The following is a 12,721-nucleotide window of genomic DNA, read 5'->3' as shown; positions in this document are numbered from 1 at the left end:
AATTAAAAAAAAAAAAAAAAAAAAGAAGCTCTTGAGCTTTTTCCCACAGATTTCTTTACTTTCTAGGGTGCTTGTCAGTACTGTGGCAGTATTCAGAAATAGTTAACATATTTATCTAAAATACTGATTACGAAACTGAAGTGTCTTCCATTAAAACGGTTTGCTCAGCTAGAAATCCTAGGTTCCTTTAACTTTGCTATTTGTTGATCCAACAACCTCAAATGTAAGTTTTTAAAATCTGCCTTCTTGTGATCAGTAATGCGGATTTCAACAGGATTTCCTACCAAGGAATAAATGAAAGGGGACAAAAAACTTCAGCTTTTCATCCATACCTTGCACAAAGCTGAGTGCAGATCTTCAGAAAGCTGGGTATACTGGAGCCAAGACAGGATTTGGGCAGGAGTGCCAAGAACGTGGCAGTTACAATTCGGATGCTATACAACAGCTGTGACCAGAGCTTCCTGAGGACGACAGTCTTGTGAAGTAGACACATTTCCAGTCTCAAAGCCCAGCAGTTGTGTCCGAGGGCTGGTAGCACGCTTCAGGAGGGACTGGCCTTCCAAGGACCGAGCCTCGGTCATTCAAGAACAAGCTCCTGCCAGCGCGACACCAAGCATTCCTTTCTTACCTTTTTCCTGCACTGAAGGCACAGTCCTTTGAAACCTCGTTTACTACATATTTTTATCTACTCTTCACTGGCTATTGCGGCCTCCAAATGCCACCTGCCTTCCTGTTCATTTTAAGTACCTGGGCTCTTTCATGAATAAAGCACCTTGACCCAATCAGAATTTAACAAAATCATTACCTAGCTCAAATTTAGCTAAGCTCACACCTGGAGCTTGAAAAGTTTTTTCTGTGTGACCTCTAACACATGTAGAATGATTCACCCAAAAAAAGAAGCGGAAGCAATAAACCTCACCCGAGACCGTGATCTCAACTGTCTCCACAAGGACACACCCCTCGCACCGGCTCAGAGCTCCCGCTCAAGGCCGCCTGTCCAACCTGCTCCCCGCCCCCTGGAGTCCCTCCTGCTACTCAAGGCCCCCCCTCCCCCTCTCAGAGCAGAGAGTCTCCCTCAAACATCCCCACTGCTTAAAAGAAGCAAAATCCAACTGAGTAAACCCCGAAGACCTTGCTGGCTGTGTTCAGCGATTCATCCCATCCAGCGAGCAGGAGGGGGTCCGAGGGGCTGTGCAAAACGGGCCGCCCTCCTGGGCCCAAGGGGGGACGGCGCCTTGTTGGGGCTCAGGTTACCTACCTGCAGGAGACAGAGGGGCCCGCGGCGGATGACCTCACTGGTGCTGACCGGGCACCTCCAGGCTGCCGGGGCCTGGACCTGCCCTTAGCTGAGGGACTGAGCCGCGGTTTGGTGATCTGGGCTTGATACAGGGCCTCCGTCGGGGCCCGCTGTGTCCTTATAACACCACGAACAACAACAAAAGCCGTAACATCCCGCAGCTTACAACACAGCACCCTCCATCCCACATCGCGCTTCCCGAAGTGGCCCCGGATGCCTTCAGCCCCTTCCCATCTCTGCAGAGCTGCCTCTAGTCAGACGGCCGCCGCCGGATCCCGCTGAACCGGCCCCGGCCAAAGTCATCAGAGACGTCCGCGGGGCCGACTCTCGTCCTCACTGCCTTCACCTGTCGGCGACCGTGACTCACGCGCCCGGGGGGCCCACCTCTCCCACCAGGGGCCTCTGCACCCGGCCTCACGCTGCCCTGGCCACTCGACCCCACGGTGGCCTTGTCCTGCCCCACGAGGAGGCCGAGGTCAGGCCTGCGTCCCGAACACGCACCTCAGACACACAACTGTCCACTGGACGCCCTCGCCCAACCCAGCCGGTGCTCCGAGCTCCCTGGCCCGAAGCCCCGGAGACCTGACGGCCGGCGCCCCGCTCCAGCTCTGCACGCCCCGAGGGTCCGGACGCCCCGCCCCCCCGGCCGAGCCTCCGGACCCCGCCCCCCCACGGCCTGGACCCGCCCCAGGCCCGCCCCCCACCTGCCGGGGCTCCCGCCTCGGACGCGTGCTCAGCGTGGCTCCTCCCCCGGCGGGGAACTGCGTCAGCCGGCCGCCCCCACGGTGCGCTCGCCCCCACGGTGCGCTCACGAGTCACCCTGCGCCTCGGACACGACCAGCATCTCCGCCCCCCGTGGCGTGTGTCCCCCGACCCTCCCAGCCGGGGGATTTCTGCCCGAGTCACCGGCTGTCCCAGCGGCGCGCGGTCCCCGGGATCGCGTAAACACACGTGCTCGGCAACCACCACAGCGCACCCCGACACGTGTCAGCATCTGACACCCCGCGTGCCCGGAGGCCTCGGGAGCAGGGAGCGGCGCTGGGCACCCAGTCGGTGCTCACCACGTGCCGAGTGAACAGCACGCGAGAGCAATGACACAACGCCCGCCGGGCGCGCGGGGACCGGGCTCCTTCCGCCGGACACCTCGGGGGCCTTTCCACAGCGCACCTGTCACCACCTCCTCGCAGGCAGTTCTCTCAGCAAACCTCCACACTCGTTCTTAAAAACACACGGTGCCCCTGACTTACGCGTCTCCTTTCAGGGGTGTGACAGCAAACTGAGAGCCATCTCTCTGTGGGCCCGCAGACGCCGCCGACACCATCGCTGGTACGTCCACGCGCTGTTACCCCAGCGTCAGTCCCCCTGTCGCCCCTGCTTGCAAAGGACAGCACCGGCCCTGTAACGCGAGAGACGCGGGACCCTCCCCCCCCCACCCTCGAGGCTGCGCGCCGGGCGCCTCGGCTGCACAGCGCAGAGCGCAGTGACCGCGGGGGACGGTGACAGAGGGAATCAAAGGCCAAACCACACACTGTCATACAGATTTTAATAGAGTTTCTGATTGACTCATCACAGTAACCGTTTTTACTGTAATGATATGCAGCTTTACTACATGAGTATAAATAAAAACAGATAAATACAGCTCTAGGCAACATCACAGATTAACAAACTAAGCATTCTTCATGAGCCAAAACTGAAAACAATGCTGAGTAAGAAGGGATGCTGACACCCTTGCCCATTCTCATCATACCTTCTCTAAAAGGGTACTCAAATGAGGCACTCGGCCCACATCGGTCAATCCGTTCGCCAGTGAGCCAGGCACATGGATCTCACGGTCTCCAGTGTTCCCTCCTTCGGCTGAAAAGCAGACACACCCCAACGTACCAAAAGGAAAAGTGGGACAGAGTGACGCAGACAACCACCAGCGCACTGGAGACACGGCCCCCCCCTCCCCTGTCTCAGCAGGGCGGACACACCGAGAAGAAAATCAACATCCGCCCGAGATGTCAGTCTCTGAAGCAGGACCTGAAATCGGAAAGGAAACGTGGGAGACAAAATCCACGCCACGTGTGACTTCATGAGGCCGTGCCTCTCAGGGCAAATGCACGGATGACAGGTCGAGAGGCGACGCACAGGACCATCATTCAGGAAGGACTGACCTCCAGACGCCAGGAAGAAAGCATGGAGGCAGCCAAGTGGGTAGGAACGGGGACAAAACACTAACTGCAGGCACACAGCAAAACTGAGAAGGTCTCACGAAATTCCTAACATTTTGCTCAACTCTCAACTGTCACTCTAATCTGGCCTCATGATCTTATAAACCTTCCAGATCGTAAAGATCTTCCGTGACCTCACAGCTCTTACAGATATATTAAGAACCAGGCAGTGAAGAACCACTGCTAAAAATGTAAAAACAGTTCATTGCCACTTATGTTTCAGAAAACGTCTGTCTGTAAAAATTCATTTTTGCCTCCAAAAATACATAATCCAGAATTTTTAGGCCAGTGCTTCAAGTAAACTGCCTTTGCCAATAGTGAATTAAGACCACGATTAAGTCAGATATTTCCAAAACCCACAATTCCAAACACATCCCAGTACATTTTCAACTCATCCTGCAAAGAAGTGCAGTGTGGATTCAAAACGTCACTGGACACCTGGATGCGACCTATGCAAAGAGTCACAGGTTCTGTTCAGATTAACGTTTTAACTGCCAACTCTGCAATTCTACTGTTTTCGTTTTTCTTTTAAAGGTTAACAGTATTAAACTTTTGGTTTTAATCTGCAAAATAATATGTAGTTTCAGCTTCCAGTTAATGAGTCAAAATGGACAGGTCAGAAGACAACCCAGGGGATGGCAGTGAAAGATCAGAAAAGGTTTCCGTACACATCTGATCACAGAGAAATAACCATAACCACATCGTAAACCCTTGTTCCCACTGTAAACTTTGTTCGTATCTCCATATTTCTAAGTCTGAATTAGTCTACAAAAATCACATTAAAAAGGTAAAATTACTTAAGTGCGATATTAACTGATCTGTATTTTATAAATTTTAATCCATAAAAATATAAATAAGAATGGTAAATTTTTAAGAAAGAAATATACATTTAGTGCAAGTTATGAATTACATTTCTTCTTCAGTGTCAGCAGTAAAACACCTTGAGGAAAGAAAAGAAAAGAAAAAGACTGATCTAATTTCAAGAAAAAGAAAATTCCAGTGTTTAAACATGCAACTCACACCAGGTGCAGCTAAACAGAATTCCTCCTTCTCGGCACTGTCAATGAAGCAGCCTCTTGTCTCCTTACATGCAACAGTACTTGTGTATTATAGGAGTTTTACAAACAGAAAATCTGCATACGACCAGGTCACATTATCCGTAAAGTCAGAGAGGGGCAGAAAAAAAAGCAAAAAGAAAACTGTTTATCCTCACAAGTCAAGTTCACCGTTGCTGATTCTGAACCACACGGCACCCAAGCGAGAGCTCGTTTCTCCTCCGTGGAGGTCTTCCCGGTGCCATGGGCCTGTCGGCGCACACGTGACGGCACCGAGCATCTCGTGATGGGGCAAACTACAGGGTTAAGGGCACCAGAAACACTCCCTTCGTGTGTGTGAAACCTCAGTACAACCTCAGTGCATCTCAATATGAGAAAGGACTGCTTCCAAAGGGTACACCAACTTACAGAGGCTTTGTTAGAGCGCGAGAGAGAAGGGGTGGCGGGGAGAGGGAGAAGCTCGTCCGGAATGTAGAAAGGTAACGCTTTAACTGTACAATTCATGAGTTAAACAGAAAAGTTTTGATTAAAAAAGGGCAAGACCTTGCAGTCTTAGAGATGGCTCGACTCAGAGGGATCCCTCCCGAAACAGGCACGTCTCTGCGGTGCTGGAGAGCAGGCCGGGGGCCGGGGTCAGGCTCGGGCGCCCTCCCCGTGGAGGGAGGCCCAGGCCACACCCCGGGCTGAGCGCATCCAGCGCAGACAGGAGACCACGTGCTGCCCTCGTGGGATGGGAGATACTCACTCGCCTCCTTCTCTCTCTCCTTTCCCTCCCCAAACAACTCCTCCATTCCACCAGCAGTATTGCAAACCATGCTGCAGCGGCCCGGCTTTTCTATTTCCTTTTTTGAAGCGGGTTAAAGCGCGGTGCTGCTCAGCAGGCGGGCCTCCTCCCCGGCCTCCTCTCCCTCCGACGTCACGGGGCTCAGTTGAACATTATGGAGGCGGGGTCTTGGTTTGCCGTCTGGGCCATATGACGGAGGATATCTTTTTTTGTGATGATACCAAGGAGGCGTCTGAAAAGGATAAACAGAAGGTTGCCGTTAAAATTAAAAGGAAAAGAAAAGAGGCGCTAAATCCACAGCTAAACCCTTTTTGTGGACAGGAGTAGAGCAAAGCAAGCGGCCTGATTCTGTATTTTCTAAAAGCATTTTGTTGGTAAAGATAATTAAATACCCAGCACCCATCCTTGGATATAGCGAGCACGACGTCACTAACAGCTCGGTGTCCTTTCCCCGAGACTGAGGACTGGGCCCCCCTGAAGCAGAGCCACCCTGAGTAACGTGTGCCAGCGAGAAAGGGACAAAGACGGGAGGATGTAGAACAGGAAAGGACGCTGACACCACCTGAGAAGGAAAATTCGTTCCCACCGCATCAAGAAAGAAGTGTCTGATGACCAAATCCCCTCAATGTTCCGCTTTTTTTAAAGCCAAAATGAACTAACTTTAAAAAAATAACTTAAGGATTGCCCAGTTGTATGCAGAATCTACATGAAAGCACATACAATTGAGATAAAATGCATATAAAATGGTCAACACAGAATTTCAATCCCTAACTTCAGAATCCCAAGAATAAATCTCTAAGACAACCCAAATTTCTAGTACAGTCATCAATGTCTTCCTTTTTTGATTTTGGTCAAAAAAGTTAAGATACAGTGCTTTTATGAAAGTCTGCGTTGTTAATGCTTACATTAAAAGATAGGTGAAAACGTCAAGAAGCAGCCCTAAAGGATGATTATAGACGAAGCAGAAAGCACAATGGGTGGGTAGCTACTTACTCTTCTGGTTAGTAGCTTTTTTTTAAAAAGGATGCATGAAGCACTTGTGAAGGGCTAGCGCACGACAGGGGTGCCTGATCGGCGCTGGACTGGGACAGGTCTCACGGAGGGACGGCAACTGCAGGCCAAGACAGTTCCAGGCAGTAACTGCCAACGCCAGGCCACCTATCAGATGATTCAAAATCATCTCCAGTCAGGACCCCACTGGGACAGAGAGCCAGTGAGAACCACCGCACGTGGCTCTCAAAGCTGCTGACAGCGTTCCAGAAACAGCCTGTGAAGGGCACCGGGGCCCAGGCCCCAGGACTCTGCGGGTACGGCAGAGAACGGAGGCCAGTGACAGCCACGTCTGAGCCAGAGTCCCCACGAGACGGCCAAAGACCAGGGAACAAGACAGAGACGGGGTGGGGCTGGGGGGCACTGTAAACAGAGCGGGTCGTCCGCGAGGGCACGTATTTGCCGCAAGAACGTCCAAGAGGGTCCGCTCGTCCGCCGACCACGCTGCCTACAGCCCCAAATCCAAGGAAAGACCCTGACGGGAGGCGGGACCCGCTGGCCCTCCCTATGGTGGGGCCTGGACACGCCCCCAGCCTCGCGGACAGACTGCGGGCGGGCGTGCGTGCGGGGACGGGGACAGGGACGGGAGGGTCACGGTGCGCCCCCACCCCCGGGTCTGGGGAGCAGCTGCGTCATCACCAGGGGCTCGGCGCGCCGCGTCAGCTCCTCCAGGTGCTCTACCATGTTCTTCTTGGTGATGATCCCCAAGACGGTCCTGCAACAGACCACGTGATGCTAATGACTGCGGGAGAACTTAGGCGGGAGGGGCTTCCAGTCATAATGATAGAGAATGCGAGAAAAAATTAAAACATGAACCATAAGAATGCTTTAATGAGCTTTAGGAAAACAAACACAGAAATGATCTGAAATCCCAGGTCCCACGGCATGAATTCTACTGACTTTCCAAAGTGACACGATCCTATTTGAAACACTGGTGGGTGGTTATCCTTTTTAAATTAAAAATCAAAAGCTCACAATGACGATGACTACAAAAAAGTACAAAGAAACAACATCTATCACAGCTATCAAACTCTGAAATGGAGTTTCATTTTCAGTGTTCTTTCCACAGAGGAAAGTGTTTCTCTCGTTTCTGAAATGTCAGCCCACGGCCCTCCTCACCGGGGAAAAGGCAGGAGAAGGCTCAGGCTCCTCAGGCTCTGGCCTCCAAGCCTCTTGCCTGTCAAGAGACTTAAGAAATCCCGTGACTATTACTTGGAATTAAAATGAAAGAAAACGCACACTAAATAAAGCTGACTAATACATGCGCTCCCTGATTTTCAGGACCTGCCAAATTCTGCTTCTTAAAATAAGCTTAATAAAAATGATTTTTTAATTTTATACATTTTTCTCTAAATAATGATTATTTCTCGGTTAATATCACTATTATAACATCAAGCAAGATGATGAACAAATTCTCATGAGGGTACTTGAAAATAATTCAACTGCTTTTTTATTCATTAAAACAAAATTCTGGTAACTGGCTTTATAATGGAAGTGAATGACTTCAGTTCAGCTACAATGTATGGCAATACAGACAGTGAATGTCAAGAACCCCAAAAAGCTTTAATCTTTGAATTCTGAAAGCCCATCCAGCGTGCCCTTCAGGGTGACTGGACGTCCCTGTGATCCGGTTAAGTCAGCTCTGTACGGCACTGCCTCAGACCATCCTGACTCCCTGAAGAAGTCACAGGGGACCTCGTTCAGTGAAAGGCTCTGGTCCCCCACCGATGTCAGTTAAAAAGCAGTCACTAGGGGATGCTCGGGGTAGGGCGGCAAACAGGGAGGGTAGGGAATGGGAAAGGCAGAAACAGGTTCTTTGCTAATGTTTTCTCGTTTTGTTTTAAAATAACGTACTTTTCCTTAAGAACAAAGACAAACTAACTGAACAGTTCTCAGAGCATGGGAGCCAGTTTCCCTCCAAAAAGCTCAAAAAATGCACTACATAAAATAAACACTATCTCAGTAGATGTTCTTCTCTGACTAAATGTTTGAGGTAAAATAGACAAAAACCATCAATTCACTTGCATTTATAGCTGGAATCAAGAAATGTGAGCATCCTGACAATTCAGTAAAAGAATCCCAGTTTAGTTCTTACTCATTCTTTTCTACCCAGTTACATACAATGATTAATTTCAGTTAATATGTTAGTAACCTCTGCCAAACCGCAAGGTACACAACAGTGAGGACAGTCACGAATTTATTAAAGACACAATGGCAAATCTATAGACTTCTAAAGTAATCTTTGTATTCACCAAGTAACAGCCCTAAAAAGGAGGAAATACAAATATTTCCTCTCTTTAGTTACTGGAGAAAAGAGATTTGAGAGTAATAAGGGCAAATTCAGCGCTGCTTTATTACTTTCAGGAGTGCAAGGAAAATCAATGCAAAATGTGATTCACATAGAAAACAATTTTCTGTTCCCTGGAGGGAGGTGGCGAACAATGACGTCAGAGTAAACAGGGCACGACCCAGCATCTTCCCAAAGCATCAATACTGGTTTCTAAGAAACACCAGTCCCAGGAGTTCCTCTGCTCCCGTTTTCCTCCCCTAAAGGGTGCACATTTGGAAAACCATGTTTGCTGTTCACCCCCCTCTGAGAAGCTCCACAGTAAAGAACCTCAACTGTATTTAATCCAACACTTTACAAACGCATATGGTCACGGACCTCTTTTTTGAGCCATTCTAGTTAACATCTTGCTGGTTCCACCAAGACTAGAAGATTTTGAGAAATTCTGCTAATCAGAATATAGAACGTGGGGCACCTTCGACGTTGCCAGACACCCGCCTAGTCTCACTTTCTCCTTGCACCTCAGAGTCTAGGTTCCTCAGGTCTTCTTCCCCCCAGACACATAAGTTATTTTCCACGTCGAAGGACCCAGTATAAACTGTAACACGTTGACCATTAGACTCTCCACTAAAATGCAGAAGAGATGAGCTCTCTTCTTCTTTTAGCTATCAATCTATTTTCCTCGAAGGACAGAAGTAAGGAAAATATATAATCAAGGCCAATAAACATAAAAAGCCACCTCCCACCCCACGCTTTCTTACAAACCGGCGGGATCAGGTAAGATCTTCATCCGCTGCCCCCCCACCCCTTCACTCCTTTCCAGCATCCGTGCTGCTGAGATCCTGAACTCCGTCGGCAGAGTGCACGACGGGCACGAACCCACACAGCCTGTGACATGCTTCACCACGACTGGAGAAGGACATCCACACTTGTTATGACACAAGAGGACAAGCCACGCCAGGCACAGAGAGCAACACAGAGCAGGACAACGTTTAATAAGCCAACTCACTCAGCTCGGCTTCCAAGTGAGCCATTCATTACTAAAAGGACCCCAAACCGTCATGAAAAGGTACTCCATTTAGTGTGTACTTATTAAGCTTTTTAAACCATGAAGTCTGGTACCATTATTCTTTAAATTAAACATTAAACAGAAGAAAGTAGTTATTTTACAACATACATCTCTTCTCCCATCGGTATCTGTGGCATTTGATCGTCAGACTCCCTGCCCTTGATCAAGAGCTGCATCCCTCAAATGATTTATTTCCTGTTACCTAGACTTATCTTAACTGGTTGGCAGAGTGGAAACACCAATCATGGATCGAGTTCTCTAGCTTTCTGTTTCTATTCCTAACCCAATACAGGCTAATATACTGTCCAAGAAAACAGTCGTTTAAGAAATCACAAAGAAAGAAGACAGACTCTATCGGCCAATCACCACGTAAAGCAGCAAGAGGCTGGGCTTCCGAGCTGGACGGCTACCTGGCCCCGGAGCTGTGCCGTGCTGACCACGTGCCTGGACACATCTCCCCAGCCTCGACGACCACCTCTGTGCAGGGGGCCGCAGAGGGCAATGAGAAACTCGACGGCGGTGTCCCAGCGGGAGGTGTTCGCTTTCCCTCCTTTCTCTACGGAGGGGTCGTGTGTTCTGTCCCTACGGGATTGTCTGTTAAACCGCTGGGTCCCCTAAGAGTGCGGTGTTCCCAGGAGCCTCACGCGGCGCGGGGGATCATCCCGTCTACACACAATCCGGCCTGTCATCAGCCTGCAGGCAGAACACTGTCCCTGAGGATTCCAGGTAGGAAGAGCAACGCAGTAGGGGTCAAGGGGCCCGCAGAGAAAGGGCAGGAGGCAGATGCCAGCCCAGGAGCAGGGGAGCAACGCCAGGCAGAGGCCCGCGCTGAGGCCGGGCCCGCAGGGCGTCTCCACGCTGCCTGACACCCGCCAGGCCGTACTTCCCACACTCCTACCGTGCGGAAACACGGCCAGTTTACGTGCAAAGGGCAGAGAAATCAACTTATACATTTTAAGTGCACTGGTGTTCATCTGCCAGCACTTTATTCAAAAGGTTTGTGGATGGAGACCACAGAAAAGCAGAAACAAAGCATCTGCAAAGGGTTTTCATCTAATTCACAAACCTCGTTTAATTATATCTGATTTCCCTCATTACACGATAAATCAAAGAGTAAACAGCGAAACACTTAGAAAGCTATTACTGTACTGGAGATGAATACCCTAACCACGGAATACTTACAAAAAGAGAACAGTTGCCGCCGTGCTCCACGCCGCGGGCTCCGCCGCCCTCTAAGAGGGGACACACCCTCAGCTGCGCCCCGCCCGCCCCGCAGCATGCTGCCCCCGGGCTCCCTGCAGCTCCGAAGCGCTCCTGACAAGTGTCACTTTCTGTTTTGGCAAAGCCCTGGCAGTTGACGCTCTGCTCACCGTCGGTAAGTGGGACTCCGAGGGGCCGATCCTAAAAGGCAGACTGGGCACCCCCCTCCCGGGCCCCCCCAGAGGGCCCCGCAGGCTGGCAGGGCGGGACCGAGCACACTCACCCGTTGTGCGTGACCAGGCACTGCCGCAGGCCCAGCTTGCGGAAGATGTCCACCACGATCTCCATGGGCGTGTGGTCCGTGACCGTGAACGGGCTCATGTCAAGGATGCTGCGTAGCTTCAGCGGCCGGGGACTCTCTGCTGGGAGCGACGGGGTGTGCTGGGCGAAGCACACGCGGGAGCTGCCCACTGTCCCTTCCTGTTTCTTTCTGGCACTCTCTGAAGAGACAGAGAAGACCAAAAATTAAAAACTGATAGGTTTTCTTTTGTTTGTTTTGTTTTCAGGACAACCTGCTTATTCAGAGGTTTAAAACAATAAATAAACGTATCCTTTTGGTCCCCTCCTTCTTTTCCCATCTTCCTAACCAAGAAAAAAACCGACTGAAAAGCCATTTAGCAATTTCTTAAATTAGACAGAATTAGAATCCACCAATAACAAATCATCTTCATGCAAATAAAATACTTGTGGTATAATTATATCATGGTATAATTTTCTTTGCTGTGGTCTAACTCTGGGGGACAAGGAAGCATGTTGGGAATACAGGCTTTTAAACGTACACAAGTAACGAGAGCACATTGACTACAGGAACCCACCCCCGAGCAGCCTGCCTGTGCCGTGGGCCACTCCTCCTGCCTTGCAGGTGGGACCACAGAGAATCTCATCCTTGCTTGGACCGTGTTGTCTATTCTGCCCCTGTGAACCAGCTACTTCTTTCTCTTTTCTGACGTTCAAGCTTAATTTTCTAGGTGCATCATGAGGTGGGTTGAAAGTACAGTTACACACGTCATGGACACCAACCGACTTTCGAGGTTTATCTGCACAGGCTCCGTTCATTCCCACTCTCCGGGGCTCCGCCTCAAGTGCTCCTGTCCTGTGCCTACTTCCTCTCTGCCACCTCTCAAACTGTGAGACTACAGGTGGCCAAGACGCAGAAAACGGCAGAGGAGGGGCAGAGACCATGGGGAGGAGGAGGAAACCCACGAAAGGGAGAGAATACACAAGCAAAATGGAAGAGCTTATGCTCCTAGGTAGTATGAATCCAAAGCTGTGTGTACAAGTATCGTATTTGTCATACTGAACATATTCTGAACATGAGTTTTGCCACAAAAATATTTAAGCCAAAATAACAAGCATCAGCCCTACACGAGCAGTGAGCCCAGCTAATAAACACACACTGCAACGCCGTCTACTCCTGACCAGCAAGGCCCTGCTTCACTGTGCTGTCACAGTCAGTGACGTTCTAGCACTAGGATTCCCCAAAGCACCTCAGAAGTATGAGAAGGGCACGGAGAAGAAGAAAGCCCATCAGCGACTGACATAAATGACTTCTGAAAAATGCTCGTTAAGCTGCTTTTGGCCCGTAGAAGCACTGGGCTAATGGCCTGTGAATGGAGGAATGGAGGTGCTGTGAGCATGTATGACAGCTGCTCTGTGAAACCTGGTAGTGACAGATTCCAAACATCCCCCAGGGATCTACAGCTCTT

At 50.2% G+C, this 12,721-nt stretch overlaps 1 protein-coding gene across 7 annotated transcripts in view; it reads right to left on the bottom strand.

The window, feature by feature from the left end:
* Positions 1-2,823: 2,823 nt before the first annotated feature.
* CLCN3 (chloride voltage-gated channel 3) overlaps positions 2,824-12,721 on the bottom strand; it is an 85,698-nt gene continuing 75,800 nt past the window's right edge. For 4 of the 7 annotated variants that reach the window (XM_057549118.1, XM_057549119.1, XM_057549123.1 and 1 more), the window contains 3 exons: positions 11,239-11,455; positions 7,039-7,114; positions 2,824-5,581 (listed from right to left, as the gene is read on the bottom strand). In XM_057549118.1, coding sequence (XP_057405101.1) covers positions 5,423-5,581; positions 7,039-7,114; positions 11,239-11,455 — 452 coding nt within the window. In that variant the 3' untranslated portion in view covers positions 2,824-5,422. Of the gene's footprint in view, positions 5,582-6,361; positions 6,508-7,038; positions 7,115-11,238; positions 11,456-12,721 lie in introns of those variants that run through there. The other 3 variants (XM_057549122.1, XM_007192667.2, XM_057549120.1) reach the window with 2 other exon arrangements.

The sequence above is a fragment of the Balaenoptera acutorostrata genome, chromosome 6 (assembly GCF_949987535.1).
Source record: "Balaenoptera acutorostrata chromosome 6, mBalAcu1.1, whole genome shotgun sequence".
NCBI classification, from domain to species: domain Eukaryota; kingdom Metazoa; phylum Chordata; class Mammalia; order Artiodactyla; family Balaenopteridae; genus Balaenoptera; species Balaenoptera acutorostrata.
The sequence above is the reverse complement of the archived record's forward strand: the minus strand, read 5'-3'. Positions and strand labels throughout refer to the sequence as shown.